Genomic DNA, 17374 nt, shown 5'->3' on the forward strand with positions numbered 1-17374 from the left:
CTTTTTTTCCCTAGAATAACCCCCTTTCTGTCCTGTGTCCCCTCCGGGCGTCGATCGGAAAGCCAACGAAACAAATCAGGCTCCGAGCTTCGCGTCGAAAAGGGTCTCACCTCTGTAAAATTCTCTTTTTAAGGCTCAAAGAGGAAAAGCGAGAGGCTCGAGAGCAGCGAGAGCAAGCGTCCCAAGCCGTCCGTGCACCCGAGGCCGCCGGGGCCCAAGCCGGCCGGCTCGGCGGCCGGCAACAACAAGAGAGTCGTCAGCTCCAAAGGCAAAGCGGGCCCGGACTACAAAGCCGAGGAGTACCAGCGGGGGGAAAGGACCAAGCGCCCGGAGGGCGATCGGAAGGCCCGGCTGTCGAACGCCGGCGCCAGGGAGCCTTACAAGGGGCAGCCCGAAAAGCCCTGTGCCCGGAAAAGGGATCCCGAGCGGCGAGCCAAGCCCCCGACGCCCGACGGGCCCGAGGTAGTAACGCTTCCCCTCGCACGCCTCCAAAGCGAGCGCCGCCCTCCGCGGCTTTTCCGAAGCCCCCCCGGGCGCCGAGTAGCCCCGTGACCGCATCCGGAAGGCGTCGTGTTGCGTTTTCGTGTCACCGCTGATTCCCTTTTTCTTTAAACATCAGAGAATCAGGCCCGACGGGGACCGACGTCCAAGCCGGTCCAGTCATTCCTCTAAAGAAGAGGCGAACTCGGAGGAGTTCGGGTCGGACCGCGAGTCGGCCAGCAGCGGCTCCTCCGACGAGCAGGGCAACAACACCGACAACGAGGAGGAAGGCCTGGAAGAGGAAGAGGAGGAGGAGGACGACGACGACGGCGAGGAGGACGAGGAGGTAGAAGAGGACGGCGAGGAGGAGGAGGAGGACGACGACGACGACGGGGAGGAGGAGGAGGAGGAGGAGGAGGAGGAAGAGGAGGAATACGAACAGGACGAGCGAGACCAGAAAGAGGGCCATGACTACGACACGCGCAGCGAGGCCAGCGATTCGGACTCGGAGTCGGTGTCCTTCACCGACGGGTCGGTCCGGTCCGGCTCGGGCTCCGACGCATCAGGTAGACCTCCCAAATCCCATCCGATCGCAGAGTCGCTTCGGCGGGGGTCGCGGGGAGGGGGCGGCTCTCGGCGGGAGGTGGGGGGGCCCGCCCCGACCGGCCACCCTCCAGGTTGAGGACGGTGGCACACCGGTGGTCTGGGCTAATCGAGCCCCCCGTTAGCCGAGCCGAGGTGGGGGAAGCGGAATCAGAGGGGTGTGGGCTTTGCGGACTGTCGTCTCTGAGTCTGTGGAAAAGGCCGTAAGTAGATATCTACACGATAGACGCATCTACGTGCACCCTCCTCAATGTGGCTGCCTATAAACCAGTCTCTGTTCGAGGACCCCTTTCTAGCGTCCCGCCCGGAGAAGCGGCGAGTCCTCGGGGAAGAGCCCGGGCCTCGGGATCAAACCTGGGGTCCAATCCCAGCCGCGCCACTTGCCTGCCGTGTGGCCTCGGGCAAGTCACTTGACTCCTCTGGGCTTCCGTTTCCTCAGCTTCTGAAATGGGGATTCTCCTTCCGGGAGCTCCATTTGAGACGTCCTCGTGTCTTCCCGGGGGCTACTGTTGTGACGATTACCTGTGGGTCGCTGAGAACTTTTTGGCATTTATAGGAAACGGACTCGAGCGGCCGTGTGTGCATTGTGCTCGAAGATGATGTAGCGTGTAGCCGAGAATGGGTCCCAGCTTGGAAGTCGCTTACGGCGTAGCAAGTTTGGACACTGAGGCAATTAGTTATTTTAGGAACTGTTTCAACATGGAACTGCCTGGGCAAGCTTAATTTGACTAGTCGAGGTCTGGACTTGGACTTCAGATCTATTGGCTGTTGAAAGGTCCCGCGTGTACAAGGTCTTTTTTCCCCCGTGATCACGTCTGTCATCTTGGAGGCAGACTGCCCTCCCTGCCCGCCTCCCCCCACCCCTTCCCAAGCCAGATGGAGGATGGAGTAATTCCCTGGACGGCTCAATGCAGGTAGGCCGGCCGCTTGGAGCCAGTCAACGGAATGAGTCCCCGAATCCTCCTCCTCTCCCCTGAGGTGGGGAGCCCCAGCCATCGGGCACGCACCCCAAAACGGAGAGAGACTTTGCTTCCCGATCTTTGACTCCCCCAAAGCCACACCTCAGGGACTTAACCGAATGATCGCCACTTGGAGCCGTGGGTTGCAAAGCCACGCGATGAAGGAATATCTGATCGGGATCAAAATACAGTAGCCACTGTGGAGGGAAGTCAGCCCATCAGTGTCACGTCCTAGGAATTTATACGGTTTTGCTCTCCGGGTTTCCCTGCTCTGTTCCCATTTTGCAGAGGAGTGAGGGGATCTGTTGGGGAACGACCCGAGCTCGGATTACTCTGTTCCTTTCTACGGAAGACGGTTTCGGTCAGCGGGACGGTCCGTTCGGCAGTCGCAGTGGAACTATTAAGTTTCCCTATCCCGAGGGTTGATGATTTGACCCTCTTGGAGAGGGTTGATTTTCTTTTAAAAAAAAAAAAAAAATTTAATCACTGGAAAAAGGAACTCCTAATATAGTGAGTGAGCTTAGCAATTGGAGCAGGAAATTCCTTTTGCTCGATCAGTGGAACAGGGAGCTGTAATGGCCCCGGAGTGCCGCTCTGGTAAGGTTCTCGACCCAAATCCCGAGGCCAAGATAGCGTCCTTTCCCTTGAGGCTCGCAGTCATCACTACTATCCAGTCGAGGCGGCTGATCGAATACATCCGAGTGTTGGGCAGACTGTGCCTTTTTCTCATTTCCTGCCTTCCCACTCCCATCTCTCCAGGCCAGTGAAAGAGAAGCCCGGACTTGGAGTCAGAGATCAGTGATGTGACCGATGAGGCGGAAGGGGCGGGAAGGGGAGAGCGGTTTCTGGGTCGCCCAGGCTACCCAGCTAGGCTTCTGGGTGTTAGCAGGACCTCGGGTGGCTAGGGTTGGATCTGGGAAGCAGAGGAACCGTGGGGAGGAGGAAGAAGATAGACGAAGGAAGAGCCCCAGGGAGAAGAATCACTAGCACAACCCTCAGAAAAGTCACACGGCAGTTGCCAACGCAGCTCAGCGCCCGTGAATGCCTCTCTGACCTTAAGTCGAGCGCCGCAATGAAGACCCGCAGTCCCTCTTGACCCCCGCCGCTCGCCGGTCAGTGACTCGTGCGGGCTGGACTCTCTGCTTAGGCGAGGGCAGGGGAGGAAGGTGGCACCAGCCAGACGGGAGTGGAAGGGACGGGGCTCTCTTCCCTCCCCTTCCTCCCGACCTCCCCAAGTCTGTGTCACCTGAGATGGAAGAGAGGGAAGACTCTGGGCGCCTCTTCTGTGGTGGTCAGGGCTCTCGGTCCCAGGTGCGAGCTCCCGACCAGCTGGAGGAGCCTCACGCCTCTGGGCTCAAGAGATGACCAGCCACCGTGGCGAGGAAAGCTGCCACAGCTCCCTAGCCGGCTGGAGCCCGTAGAGGATCAGAAGGGACTTGGGCCCGAACTCGGGTGCCCGGGACCCCCCTTCCCCAACGATTTTCCGCCCTCTTTGCGCCGGCCGAGCTGGTGGTTGTGGTGGGAGGCGGGCGGAGGGAATCCCGTTCGGGATACGTGGGGATCACGAAGGTCCCTAAGACCAAGTGGAGCAGAAGTGATGAGAGGAAAGTCAGCAGGAATGGGAAACTAACCATTGGACCGTCCACGGCACACCCACGTGCGTAGACTGGGGTCCACCTGGCTCTCGATCCAGACGACCGAGATTCCGGTTCACCCTCAGAGTCGTTCGAGGTGGAGCAGAAGGTGAGGAGCGAGATGAACTGAGAATCAGAGGGGGTGAGGAGAATTTGCTTGAAGTGTCTATATTAGATGGGCGATAACCTAGCAGAGCGAGGGGGAGGAGGAAGGCCAGCGTCTAATCAAACAGTGGTATTGATTGAGGGCTTACCGTATGCAGAGCACTGTTAAGCACTTTGGAGAGTTCAGCATAACAGGAGCTGGTAGGCACGCCTCCCGTCCACAGTGAGCTTACCGTCTAGCTACAGTCCCTCAGCGGTGCCGTTAGCACACGGAAACTGAAAATTCAACTCTGTGTCGTTTTTAGTGCCATCTGCCAGCTCGTTGTGGGCGGGGAATGCGTCTGTTTGTTGCGGTACTGTACTCTCCCAAGCGGTTAGCACAGTGCTTTGCACTCCGTAAGCACTCAGTAAATACGATTGAATGACTGAGTCTCTCCTTATTGCCCCAGAAGGTTGTGGCAAACATTCAGCATGTAATTCCCCATTTGCTGGCCGCGCATTTGGTTATTAGGTGGGAAAACTGCTTTAAAAAGGTGTTCTTGTAAATCATTGTGTTAATCATTTCCCATGGGAAACAGCAAGGATATTATCACGCGATCGTGATTTTTTCCGGGGGAGTGGGAGGGTGTTTTTGTTTTTACTGCAAGCTAATTAGGTGAAATATAAGTGCTGCTTGGGTAAGAGTTGGAGGAGGATCTGTCAGGATCAGGGGGTAAGGTTTGCAGCACGTCTTCCGTTCTGAGAGCTGATGACCGCCCATGTCTAACACAACGTGTCTTCTCTTTCTCTTGAAAGTTCGTGTCCTTAGCGGCGTTTTTCCCACGAGGAATGGCATTTTAGTTTCTATTTCTTTTGGCTTTTTTTTTTTGTAGATGAGAAAAAGAAGGAGAGGAAGAGAGCTAGAGGCATTTCTCCCATTGTTTTTGATAGAAGCGGAAGCTCGGCGTCCGAATCCTACGCAGGTATTCGTCCCTCTCTTCCTGTTCCTCTCCCCGATTAGACTGGGCGGCACAACTTAGTGATCAGGGTGGGAGCGGGCGGGAAAATGCAGCGGGCTCTCGGAACCCACCCTGTGTTGCAGAGGCTGTAGTCGAGCCCAAAGTGGCAACTGTCAATTAGTATTGATTTTCGGCATGTTCAGTGTGACGATTCTGAAGGAATCTAAGCTTTTTCTGATATTATTTTGATGCTGTTCTGTTATTGCTTAAGTGGAATTTTCACTTTTTTTTTGTCTTGGAAGATGATGATTCAGTGACTAGTTTTCTGAGTGGGGAAACGGTACAAATATAAACATGAAAAAAAAAACCAAAACCAAGAAAAACAAAAGGAAAAAACCAACCAAAATCCGAACCACCCAAAAACAAAACACTCATGGACATTGAGCAGTATTTTTGGGGGGTCTGTGGGTTTGCGCCACGGAGGGTAATTTGTCATGGATGCGGATAATATGTGACAAGGCTGTAGAAACTGTATCTTATTTCCTAAGGCTCAATCTGAACAAATGTACTTTGGCTAAATGCAGGTTCAGAAAAGAAGCATGAGAAATTATCATCTTCCGTTCGTGCTGTCCGAAAAGGTATCATTTAAATTTGACAACTCTTTAATGCATGCCGCAGCGCAAATCACCGCGTCGCCTGGGAGGCCTCCAGCCGCAGAGGTCCGGAAACTAGCCATGTTCCAATATAGCAACAGAAACGCTTTTGGCCTTAAATCCAGAATCGCGGGCAAACGTCTCGGTGTCCTCTTGCAATATTCTCAGTGGCTTCAGATTGCTGGGGTGCGTTTGCGTGAAGTCGGTTACATAGACCAAGCATTTCATCAGTGGTATTTGAGTGCTTACCGTGTGCAGACCACTTTGAACTCCTTATGGGCAGGGAACGGGTCTGCCGGTTCTATCGTCATATACTCTCCCATGCACTCAGTACAGTGCTCTGCACATAGTAAGCACTCGATAAATGCCACTGGTTGATCGTATATTGTACGAAAGTACAATATAATATAGTTGGTCGGCACACTCCCTGCTTTCCATGAGCCTCCATACCAGAGGAGGAGCTTTCAGTCTGTATATATTTATCTATCTATGCATGGGCAGATATACATGTAGAGCTGTACATGTACCTGTGCATATTTCCCTGAGTATATACATATATATAGCGAGAGCGTGTTTTATGGGCAGACATTGTGACCTAGTAGAAAGCACCATCCTGGATTTTCATCCCTGCTCCACCACTTAGGTGTTGCGTGACAATGGGCAAGTCACTTAACTTTTCTGGGCCTCAGTTCCCTCATCTGTAAAATAATAAAAAATAATGATGGCATTTATTTAGCGCTTACTATGTGCAAAGCACTGTTCTAAGCGCTGGGGAGCTTACAAGGTGATCAGGTTGTCCCACATGGGGCTCACAGTCTTCATCCCCATTTTACAGATTAGGTCACTGAGGTATACAGAGAAGTTAAGTGACTTGCCCAAAGTCACACGGCTGACAAGTGGCGGAGCCGGGATTTGAACCGATGATCTCTGAATCGAAAGCCCATGCTCTTTCCGCTGAGCCACGCTGCTTTCTCTTAATGGGGATTAAGGCTGTGAGCCCCAAGTGGGACATGGATCGTGTCCAACCTGATTAGCTTGTGTTTAACTCAGTGCTTAGTTCAGTGCCTGGCACGTAATAAGTGCTTAATAAATGCCATTTAAAAAAAAAAAGCGGAACCAGTGAAACAGGTATTCTAACGCCTACCAGCTATTGAAGGGAGACTGGATATTTCTATATTGGAACATCACTAGGTTGCATTGGCTTTTGTATGAAATTGCTCTTGATTTGTCTTAAGCTTTGCATTGTGCTTTTTTTTTCTGTTGCCTAGAATCAAGATTTGAGTGGGTGATTGTACTACATAAAAATGTGTGTGTGTGTATATATATATATATATATATATATATATGTTTTACCTGGGGACAGGAGGTCTGGTATCTCGGTGGCTAGTGATTTAACTTTAATCCATTTGGGATTTCTTTTTCCAGATCAAACCAGTAAACTTAAATATGTCCTCCAGGATGCAAGATTTTTCCTCATAAAGAGTAACAACCATGAAAATGTGTCTCTTGCCAAAGCCAAGGTAGGAAAACAGTTTGGTTAGAATGAATCTTTAATCTTGAGAACGTAGGTGAGGTTTGAATTAGGCCCTAGGTTTAGGAGACCATGTAATGGGAATTGGGAATAAAAATCTTAAAATAGAATTATCACTAAAGATTGAAAATAGGATATCATCCAGAATGCTAATAATTCTCCCTCTTCAAGGTGGTTTTTACTGTAGCTGCCTCTGACAGGAAAAACCAAGAAAATTACAGCTATAATCATGTTTGATTTTAAAATTGCAGCAGCCTACTTTTTTTTAAGGAGCACATGGTTTCACTTCAACAATGAAAATTACACTTTAAGGAGTTGGGAACTTTATGAAAAACATCTGTGTTCATTCCAAAGACAAATAGTAATCTGTGAAAGCAGATCTCTTTTCATTCTAAGAGTGGGCCCATTAAGTCAACTCTAGGTACACCTGGGAGCCAGAATATGCAATCCCCAAACTCAGTAACAAAATGTACTTTTTAGAAGTATGGCAATAGATATTTTAGGAAGGCTTGAACAGCTGAAGATTCCTGAAAAGAAGCCTTATTTTGGAAGCGTAATGTAAAGGATGACGGAAGGATAGACAAGCTCTCAGGGGCCCCTTTCAGGCCTATTGTAATCTGCAGTCACATTTTCAGGAACTATACTGTATTTACTCCCAGGTCCACCTGTGCTGCTTAGCCTGTTCAAAAAGAGTCAGTATCCATCAATTAATAGAGTTTATTGAGCACTTTGTGCTGAGTACTACGCTGAACCCTTGGGAGAATCCAACACGAGAGTTGGCAGACTCATTCCCTACCCATACGAGCTAACAGTCTAGGGGGAGAAAACAGGCATTAATAAAAATCTGTTGTTCATTTTAATGATAATCTTTTGTCGATTCCAAGCCATTCAAAGAATCAAGGGACCGCTGGGTTGCACCGTGGGCTTCGACCTTGTGCCTTTTCCAAATGGTCCAAGCTCTTCACGCTAGGGGTTTGCATCAGTAGGTGGAGGGAGGGGAAAGGCATCTGCTCCTGGGGGGAAGAGGAAGTCTCTCCCACTTTCTGTTGGCGGGGGACGGGGGAGGCCCTCATTGCTCCTACCCATGATGGCCAAGCTGCTTCCCGAATCTCCGGGCCATTCGTCAAATAGGAGGGTGTGACCAGAGGCCCGTTGGACAAAACGGGCCCGAGAAGTCCTCTTGGCTTGGGAGACGGGGCAGGTGGGAGGAGGGGAGTGGTGCCCTGGGGCAAGACTCACTATAAGGAGCCTCCCCGAGTGACTCCGGCCATGCCATGCTACCTCCAATGGGTCCCAGCTGATCCAAGCTAGGATGTCGGCTGGAGGCAGGGGAGACTCCACCCCAGGGCATATGACAGAGACGGCCTTCGGTCCCTCCTGAAGTATTTCAGAGCCCTGAAGGGAGGACAGCTATGCTAGCAGTCCAAATGGAAGCGCCAGGCGGCTCGGGGCGGGTGGGAGGTACCACTGCTGCCGCCGTCGCCGGAGCAAGTGATAGTTGTCTTTGAGGCCGATAGAACTAATTTTCTTGCGGTACCTGCCCTGCTCTTCATTCTGCTTCCTGGTTCAGGTGAGTATTTCTGTGCAGGGAGAGGGAGGTGACCAGAACACATGTGGGAGGGGAATACGTGAATGGGGCGAGAGGCATGAAACTGTCCCACCGAAACCTCCAGTCTGCCTCTGGCAGAACACGTAGCCAAGTCGTGCCAAAGTCAGGAATCGAGGTTGCCCTCAGACCCTGGAATGCCATTCCTAGTGTTTTTTTCCCCCTCACTATTCTCTGCACACACCCTCTTCTTACTCGAGGTCTTTTCTGGAATGCCCTGGAATAGTGGAATTCCCAGGAAACAGACATTCCTTTATCCACCTTTTTGGGATTTAAAAAAAAAAGAAGCATAAATTTCTTCAAAAAGATTTCAACAGAGTATTCAGAAGTCAATGCTACTTAAAGAGGAGTGTTTTCAGAGAGAGTGTATAAGAAAAATACTGATGGAGGGAGGACTGGAGATTTTTTTCATGTAACAGATGAATTTGTGTATTATTTACGTGTCTGAGCATCAGCCATGTTGCATCTTATCACCTGAGCCCTGTCGCTTGTTTTCTGGGAGGTTATTGCCCTTTTTGTGTCTTGAGGTGAGCGTAATCCAAATCAGGCTTTGCTGTACTTGATCGTTTCTCAAAAGCAGACTGCAGAAGACAGGAGGATACGCAAAAAGTGAATCACGCCAAACCACCAATTAGCTAATGTAATGAATCGAACAGCTCCTTAAAGCCACCAATGTAACCTGACATTATGTCCTGGTTTAGCTAAGGCGGTCCTGAATATGAGCGCTTACTAGGTACACAAGGGCGGTCCTAAGCATTTGGAAGAGTGCAGTACAACAATAAAACAGACACATTCCCTGCCCACAACGAGCTACTACTCTGTAAAATGAACAAGCAGTTTTCCTATGCAGCTGCTATCAAATTGGGCTGTGTCTAATGTCATGAACATAATTCAGCTTCGACCGCAATAATCTCTCCATGTTTTCCTGAACTTCGATGTCGTCTTTGCCGTACCCTGATCGCTTCCTCTGAGGCGTCAGTCTCTTTCTGCTTTCAAAAGGCTAGTTCTGAATCTAGACCCCAGTTCAGTGACCCTCGGCATTTCTGCAAAGTCCATAGACCTGCTCTCGTCCCTTATGGAGTGTAAATGAAAAGACGGGGAATGTGAATAACGCTTGCTGTCCTTTCCATTATTTTCAAAGGGCGTGTGGTCTACGCTGCCAGTAAATGAGAAGAAGTTGAACGCAGCATTCCGATCGGCAAGGAGTGTTATATTAATATTTTCTGTGAGAGAGAGTGGAAAATTTCAAGGTAAGGAAATGACTCTCGGCAGGTGTGAACTACCTGTCCTGTAGTAGCCGAGACCGCGTTATGATGGTATTTTTGATTTTTCTTAGGATTTGCAAGACTGTCATCAGAATCGCACCATGGAGGGTCTCCTATACACTGGGTTCTGCCTGCAGGAATGAATGCCAAAATGCTGGGAGGTGTCTTTAAAATCGACTGGATCTGCAGGTGAATCAAATAACCGCTCACTTCTAAACTGCAAATATAGCTTGATGTTCACCATCCTAAGCATGGGCCCGGTCTCCTGAATGAGGAAGTGAACTGCTAGTTCTTTGGGTCAGAATTATGAATATTCTTGGAGGAAACAGGTCGACCCAGGTGGAAAGGAACAGTAGCCATCGTACCCAATCTTGCAGAGTTACTCCCCTCCTGAAGTTAAAGTTCCTTCTCTCCAGTTAGCTTGCCCGGTGGTTGCCCAGAATTACGACGGCTAAAGCAGCGTAGGAATTAATCTTACCCTCTCAGGGAGCTATCTGTCCACGTGGGAAGTTGTGGTCAGGCCTTTTGGATGTTACCTGCCACTCATCGGTCTGTGGACCCAAATCCACGAAGCTGACTTCGAGTTTGAAGTACATTCCTGGGAACAAGCAGCAGGAACCAGAAAATGCATCCCCCCCCCGCCAGGGCTGATCACAAAACCCAAACTTTCGAAGAGTAAGAAGCGGATAAAGTTTTGAATCTCCCCCGTCCCCTGCGATCCCATCTGGGCGGGAAAATACGCAATCAGCAGTGTTTATTGAGCACCTTCTGTGTGCAGAGCACTGCACTAAGCACCTAGGAGAGTACAGTGGTAGAATACACGATAGGCCAACAACTGAATGGCCTGTTTGGTGATAATTCAGATATTTACTCTCTGGGTCTGTGTGGAATCATTTTGGAAGAGGTTTTTTGGGAGGAAAAAAATGAATGTAGCAAACTTAAACGTACCCCCTCGCCATTAAGTTAATGCGTAGTGGGGTGGGGCGGCATGAAGGAGGTCTGGAGTCCCTGGACTCCTTGTTAAACCGGACACGCGTGAGAACATATCGTCACAAGCTCAAACACGCAGCTTTGAGCCCCTCCGGATGTCCTTTGGCAGCTGCTTCCCAGTACCCCGATTTAGAGGGCAAATTCTAATAGTGGAAGTCTGAATTTTTTTTTTTAATTTGGGTGGGGGAAAAGCACTGCTTTGTCCTTTGTGGATGTGTCCATTCTGTCTAGAGCGGGATGGTGGGCCCAGTCTCTTTTATATTCATTCATTCATTCAATCGTATTTATTGAGCGCTTGCTGTGTGCAGAGCACTGTACTAAGCGCTTGGGAAGTACAAGTTGGCAACATATAGAGATGGCCCCGACTGAACAGCGGGCTCACAGTCTAGAAGACTGGGGATTACATGGGGATTTTTCGTCTAAAGGGAAAAACAGAACTAGCGCAAATTAGCCGGCGAGCATAAGCCCAGGCACCAAAGTGCCTTATTTGCAGTTTCCTATTTCCCGAGCGTTCCTGGCTTCCCTCCACCCCCATTCAGTTGCCTTTCCAACAAGCACGCTAGACTAGGAGAGGAGGCAAGAATCAAGTCAGTTTCCCTCTTGGCGCCTTTCTCCGAAAAAACATTTGGTAAGGAAGGAACTTGAAACTGTCGGGTTTGTTGGAGGGTAGGGAGTTATTTGTGTAGAGGAGGTTGTTTCTCACCCTCATTCGGTCGCCTAAGGTACATCAGACAATGGCTGTGTTTTCTCAGTATAAGGCTTCCTACAGAACTGGGGAAACACTGCAGTTTTTAATCTCAAAAAACTGTGGAAAGATGCATACATCTGCTGGTAAGTTCTTATAATTCCTAAAAACGAGTGGTGGAAATGTGAGGATACCTGAAATTGTGGAACTTTGCAGATAATTTGAACATTACAATCACCTCTTGTGCTTTCACACTAAAATAATGTTGGGTTTTCGGTTTCTCTATGACTTTGGATTTTTCTCCTTTATCATAAATGGGATTTTTGAGTGCTTAGTTTTTTCTTCACTGTCATGAGCAGTGGGTTTTTACTGCTAAACCTCTTACAGCGTGGCTCAGTGGAAAGAGCCCGGGCTTTGGAGTCAGAGGTCATGGGTTCAAATCCCGGCTCTGCCAATTGTCAGCTGTGTAACTTGGGGCAAGTCACTTAACTTCTCTGTGCCTCAGTTCCCTCATCTTTAAAAGGGGGATTGACTGTGAGCCCCACGTGGGACAACCCGATCACCTTGTAACCTCCCCAGCGCTTAGAACAGTGCTCTGCACATAGTAAGCGCTTAATAAATGCCATCATTATTATTATTATAACCTGAAGCAGGAATGATTTGAATTCTCCCCTCCCCAGCCCCACCTCTTCCACCACCCTCCCCAAAATCTGAGGCATCGTTATGCTTAGGAGAAGCAGCATGGCTTAGTGGAAAGAGCACGGGCTTGGGAGTCCGAGGAGATGGGTTCTAATCCCGCCTCCACCACTTGTCTGCCGTGTGACCTTGGGCAAGCCACTTGAACTTCTCTGTGCCTGTTACCTCATCTGTAAAATGGGGATTTAGACTGTGAGCCCCACGTGGGACAACCTGCTTACCTTGTATCTGTCCCGGCGCTTAGAACGGTGCTTGGCTCATAGTAAGTGCTTAAGAAATGCCATTATTATTATTATCATCATCATTATTCATTCTGTTCTAGGTCTTTTGTTAATGCCATGAGCGGAATAATAAAAACGATGTTTTTGTATTTAGGCGTGAATTGCCCTTCACTAAATCCGCTCACCTCACCAATCCTTGGAATGAACATAAGCCAGTAAAGATCGGGCGCGATGGACAGGTTCGTCAGTTTTAAGCTGTGTTTTCTGAGGGTTGCTGGGGGAGGGAAAGCAGAAATGGTCACCGTTCAGCTTGACACCTTAAAAATCCATTCTTGTTGGTCTCGTTGCCATTGTTATAAAGGGGAGAACAGCTGTAAAATTCTCAACCGAGAGTGAAATAAGATAAAGAATGAGCTCTTAGAATAAAGAACCTAATGGGACATCTTCTGGATTAGACTTGAACGTCATCATGGCTACCAGCCAAAATGCGTATAAAGCCTATGAGTTCTAGGAATGATATTTTTAGAAGGAAAAACGTGACCGATCGAATCGAGTTGTTCCATTTCTTTGAAGATTGAGAGGTGCAGTGGCTCTGCCATCATGAGTTCATGTTTGCCATTTGAATTACCCGACGTGCCCAAATGAATTCAAAATGGGTAAGATAAAAAGAGGCTGCTTATGTGTATGATGATTCTTCCTTAGGTAAAACAGTATTCCAATGCAAAACTCGTGCCTCTTACGGAAATCTGTTTACGCTCCGTAAGAGTTGCCAGAGATTAGTACAAAGGGATCAATGTATAAATGCACAGCGATCGCACCGTAAGTTTCTCGCGGCCCCGCCGCTCGCCAGCTAGACAATTTTCGAGTCATAGCAGATGGATCCGCTCTGTCACGGCGGAAGCCTTTATCGTTCCTGCTGCTTGTAGGAGACGGGGACCCGGCCTTGGCATTTTGTCTCACAGCTCTCGGCCCTGTTCACTCCGAATTCGATGACTGGACAGAGCCTCCGGCCGCGAACCGTGCGGTGAACCGAGGCGAGTCCCCGGGGGGCTTGCCCTTCAACGCGGCGGCAGCGGGAAGTCGGCCCGTGCCCGGTCTGATGATAGCAGCCCGTCGGCCACGAAGGGCAACTCTCAACTGAGCCAGCCGGGCCCCGGGGGCCCATCTTTGTCCTCCCGGGGGGAAAGATCTGTCAAGTGCGAGGCCCCGTTATTTCCCCGCTTGTAAAACCGCTCCTTTCCCATTCCAGGAAATTGAACTCGAATGTGGGAGCCAGCTTTGCCTTCTATTCCCCCCCGACGAAAGTATTGACTTGTATCAGGTCATTCATAAAATGCGCCACAAGAGAAGACTGCATTCACAGCCCCGCTCAAGAGGACGTCCGTCCCGCCGAGACCCAGTCCGGGATGTGGGAAGGTTAGAAACGTTCTTTGGACTGATAATAGGCACTTGTGTCAGAATAACATGATGGAGGAATTTGATTCGCCAAAAGTTTGCCCTGCGGTCAAGAAGAGAGAGAGAGAGAGAGAGAGAGAAAGAGAGAGAAAGAGAGAGAGAGAGGAAAAAAAAAAACCAAATCCTCAAATCAAGCTGCATGGACTGGTCTGTGGCTTCCTTGAGGATTTCCCGTGGTCACTCCCAGTCTCAGGCGTTTTTTTCAAGAGGAAAATGGGGATCTTGCCTTATGCAGAAAATAAATGCCAAAGAGTCAATGACCAGTTTCCGCTTAGCCTAGCTTCCATCCAGATCTTGCGGTGTGTAAATGTGCAAGGAGGTAGGCTCGTTGAAATCTGTCTCAGGCTAGGTGGAGGAAGAGGAAGTTTCTAAATGCCAAAAATGTGTTAACATTTTGTCCCAAGCCTTTTCTTCTAGGTGTGTCTCTGGATAAGCCTTATCAGATATGGGACTCTTATAAAGGAGCGCTAATCCTTTTTTCCGAAGATGCCACCTCATTTTGAGGATCGCTATTTTAAATTTATTTTGCTTTTCAAGAGGATCCTTATTGGGACTGTTTGCCATTAAATCACCGGGGGATGCGTTCGCCCCGTGGCCAGATATTGTCTAACATGTAACCGCTGAAAGCACACAACGGGCTGAGCTTCTGAAAGCAGTAGGTTCTTGTGCAGAGGGGAGCAAGTGGCCCTGGGAGACCCGGCAACAACCCTAAAGAATGGCTGTTGCTGTGTCTGTGTCTCCGAGCTGTCCAGATGCACCTGTGGACTGTAAAAAGTGCTTGTAGAGGATCGCCATGGTCAGTGACCACTGCTCTATGAACTAAAGCGCGTTTCCCAGGAAAAGGGGGGCTGAGCGGTTCCAGAATTGGACTGATATATAAGCCCTTCCGCCAAAAGCACCTCTCTCCCCGGCCCCCCTCATCCACTCATTCAGCTAAACGTAAAGTTGCCCGCTAAAGACTGTCGGATGTGGGGTTCGCGGGGCCGAGACCCGTGGTTCGGTTTCCTTTGGGTGGCGACGTCCGGGGGTAGGTCCTGAGGTCCAGCGGGGGAACCCCTCCCCTGGGGTCTTTTGAGCTTATCCGGGCCGGGCCGCCCCGGGGAGCAGGTAGGAGGGAAACCCGGCCGCCTGCCCCGCCCCGCCCTCCCCTTTCCTTTGGCCTAAAAGGACTGAGCACCGAGATGGCTTTGCAAGTTTTAAGCTAAGAGGTTTCCAGTGCAATAAAAGCATGTGCCCGTGAAGTTTTTTTGACCTCAGTTTTGCAATGGACTGCAAACTAGACCTCTCTCTCCACCACACCTTCCTCCAGCCCGCCGGGGCCTCTGAGCCGTTGACGGCGGAGGCGCTCAGCTTAAAAGGCAGTAGTTGGACTGCTATGTGAACTGTCACTCTCATGTTTTATACCGGTCGTAAATGCCCTCCCCAAACTACAAGAAAGCGGTATGTTTATTCTTTACACCAGCTTTTCCTTCTCTTCACCTCCTCCGCCGTGGACGCAACTGCTCTGTTCGGTCGGTTCGGTCGGCGGGACGGGGGGCGGCGGGGGCGGTGTTGAAGGACGGGAAAGGCGCGGGCTCCCTCTCGAAGAAAACTGAACCCGAGCTCCGGTTCGAGTCGCTGAGGATTGGAAACGGGGGCGCGGGACGGGGAGCTAGTCCAGACGAAAGGGAGTGCCCCCGTGGTGGAGCGTCGCTGGGCGTGCTAGAGCTTCTGTGGCTCAAATAGTACGAGTTTGGAATATTGTTAACTGCTTTGGTTACCCAAACGTGGACGCGGGAAGATCAGACTGTATTTGGATGCCGAGCGTAGGTTATTCTTTTTTATATGTCTGCCCCGCCGAGTTCTCGTTACCAGTCCCCGCCAGCCCAGTGCAGCGCATCTTCTCTCGGTGGGGCTGTATCCACCGACTCGATGCCCCGTTAGGAAGAATGGTTAACTTAGGAGCTAGAGCGGAAGTGTGTTGAGTGAGGTATCTCCTGCCCGGGTTCCAGAATTTGAGCGTCTCGCAGGGGCGTAAATTGGTGCTTGTGGCCTCCTTGGAGGCCCTGCCGCGTATCGAGCTCATCAGTTGCTCATTCGATGGTATCAATCGGGCGCTCCCGGCGGGCCGCCCACGAGCGGGTCTCCCCCCAAGCTGGCACCCGTCCGAGGGTGTCCCCCGCGGCCGCCCCCTCAGCGTTTGGAGAGGGCAGCGGCACGTTTCCCGGGACGTCGAGTCCGTTCCGTTAAAGAGGAAGTTTTTAGTGCAAGTCTGAGGTGACGGAATCTTACATCGGGACCCCGATTGAGCATGTGAGGCCGTGTGCCCCGTTGCCAAGCAACGGGGCGATTGTGTCTACCCGTCTACACCGATTGTGTCGGTGGGCCTTGGTGAGGGAAGCGGAGAGCTCCGATCCGGACAGACGTAGCCATCCGGGCAGGAGGAAGGAAGCTAGAATGCGGCGGCATGAGAGTTCAGGGTGAAAAGGCGACTGCGGGCCACAGGTCAGGGGCCGCCCTTTCTCAGGACCTCAAATTTGTCTAGGCGCGCCCCGGGCCAGCTGCTCTTTTCCAGCTCAGGAAGGTAGCGGAGCAATGGGTAACTCACCCTAGCCGGTTCAGACAGCCAGATAGAAGGGTGGGTTGGTTGGCGGCGGTAGTCGAGGAGCTCGGGGAAGCCAACCGGAGTCAGAAACTTTAGCCGGCTTGGTTTGGAGCCAGCGGGGACAGGAGAGGTAATCTCTAACGGAAACAGAGGGATGCCGGACGTTGCGCTTTTTCCTATTCCAATGTTCTGCTGTGCTATTTTCCGTGCAGTTTTCTTCTTAATGTCTAATGTGTCTAATTTGTGTAGGCGTCGACCAGAAGATTATGATATTCATAACAGCAGAAAGAAACCAAGGATTGACTATCCCCCTGAGTTTCACCAAAGACCAGGTTAATATCTTGCCATCATGCAGATACGATGCTTTCTTTTTTATTTTTAAATGGCTTATGAGAATAGCTCTTCTTAAGAACGGGACTCTTAATCAATGGGATCTACCCAGCACTTACTACATGCGGGAGCACTGTACTAAACGCTTGAGAAAATACACTATGGCAGAACTACTACTCGTTCCCTGCCCACAAGGAACTTACAGTCCAGAGAGGAAGGTTTTCCATCATGAGGAATGAAACCAAATGTTGAGAGCTGACCGAGCCATCCTGTTTCCTTATTTTAGGCAGTGCTTTAAAAATAAGGTTGTATTTTGGAGCGGGGAGCTAGGTGGAACTTGCTGGAATTTTTGGAAGATTTGGCGGTCTCCCAGGTTAATCGTTATCTGGTAAAGTGCTCCGGAGTTCTTGAGTCAGTGTAGTCAGCTGCAGGACGTGGAATCTTTGGGACATATTTTTTAGAGTTGGTCAGGGCAATGAGAAAGCTTATGAGAAGTGGAAATGACCAAAGGGACGTATCCCAGAGCAAGTGAATTGAGGCATGCATGACAGTTTTCTTCGTTTTGGGTTTTCTTTTTAATTGGCTGCGCTTAGGGTACAACTACATAGCCACAGCTTTTCTTTTGGAATATTCCATTCC

General features: G+C 50.3%; 1 protein-coding gene across 3 annotated transcripts in view; it reads left to right on the plus strand.

Moving 5' to 3' along the window:
* Positions 1–17374, plus strand: part of YTHDC1 (YTH domain containing 1) — a 48913-nt gene that overhangs the window by 25437 nt on the left and 6102 nt on the right. For 2 of the 3 annotated variants that reach the window (XM_038758743.1, XM_038758744.1), the window contains exons 3-12: positions 134–462; positions 620–1046; positions 4654–4743; positions 5304–5357; positions 6798–6892; positions 9651–9759; positions 9846–9963; positions 12521–12605; positions 13616–13782; positions 16655–16737. In XM_038758743.1, coding sequence (XP_038614671.1) covers positions 134–462; positions 620–1046; positions 4654–4743; positions 5304–5357; positions 6798–6892; positions 9651–9759; positions 9846–9963; positions 12521–12605; positions 13616–13782; positions 16655–16737 — 1557 coding nt within the window. The remainder of the gene's footprint in view (positions 1–133; positions 463–619; positions 1047–4653; positions 4744–5303; positions 5358–6797; positions 6893–9650; positions 9760–9845; positions 9964–12520; positions 12606–13615; positions 13783–16654; positions 16738–17374) is intronic. The other variant, XM_038758745.1, reaches the window with a different exon arrangement.

Source organism: Tachyglossus aculeatus, chromosome 17 (genome assembly GCF_015852505.1).
Source record: "Tachyglossus aculeatus isolate mTacAcu1 chromosome 17, mTacAcu1.pri, whole genome shotgun sequence".
Lineage (NCBI taxonomy): Eukaryota > Metazoa > Chordata > Mammalia > Monotremata > Tachyglossidae > Tachyglossus > Tachyglossus aculeatus.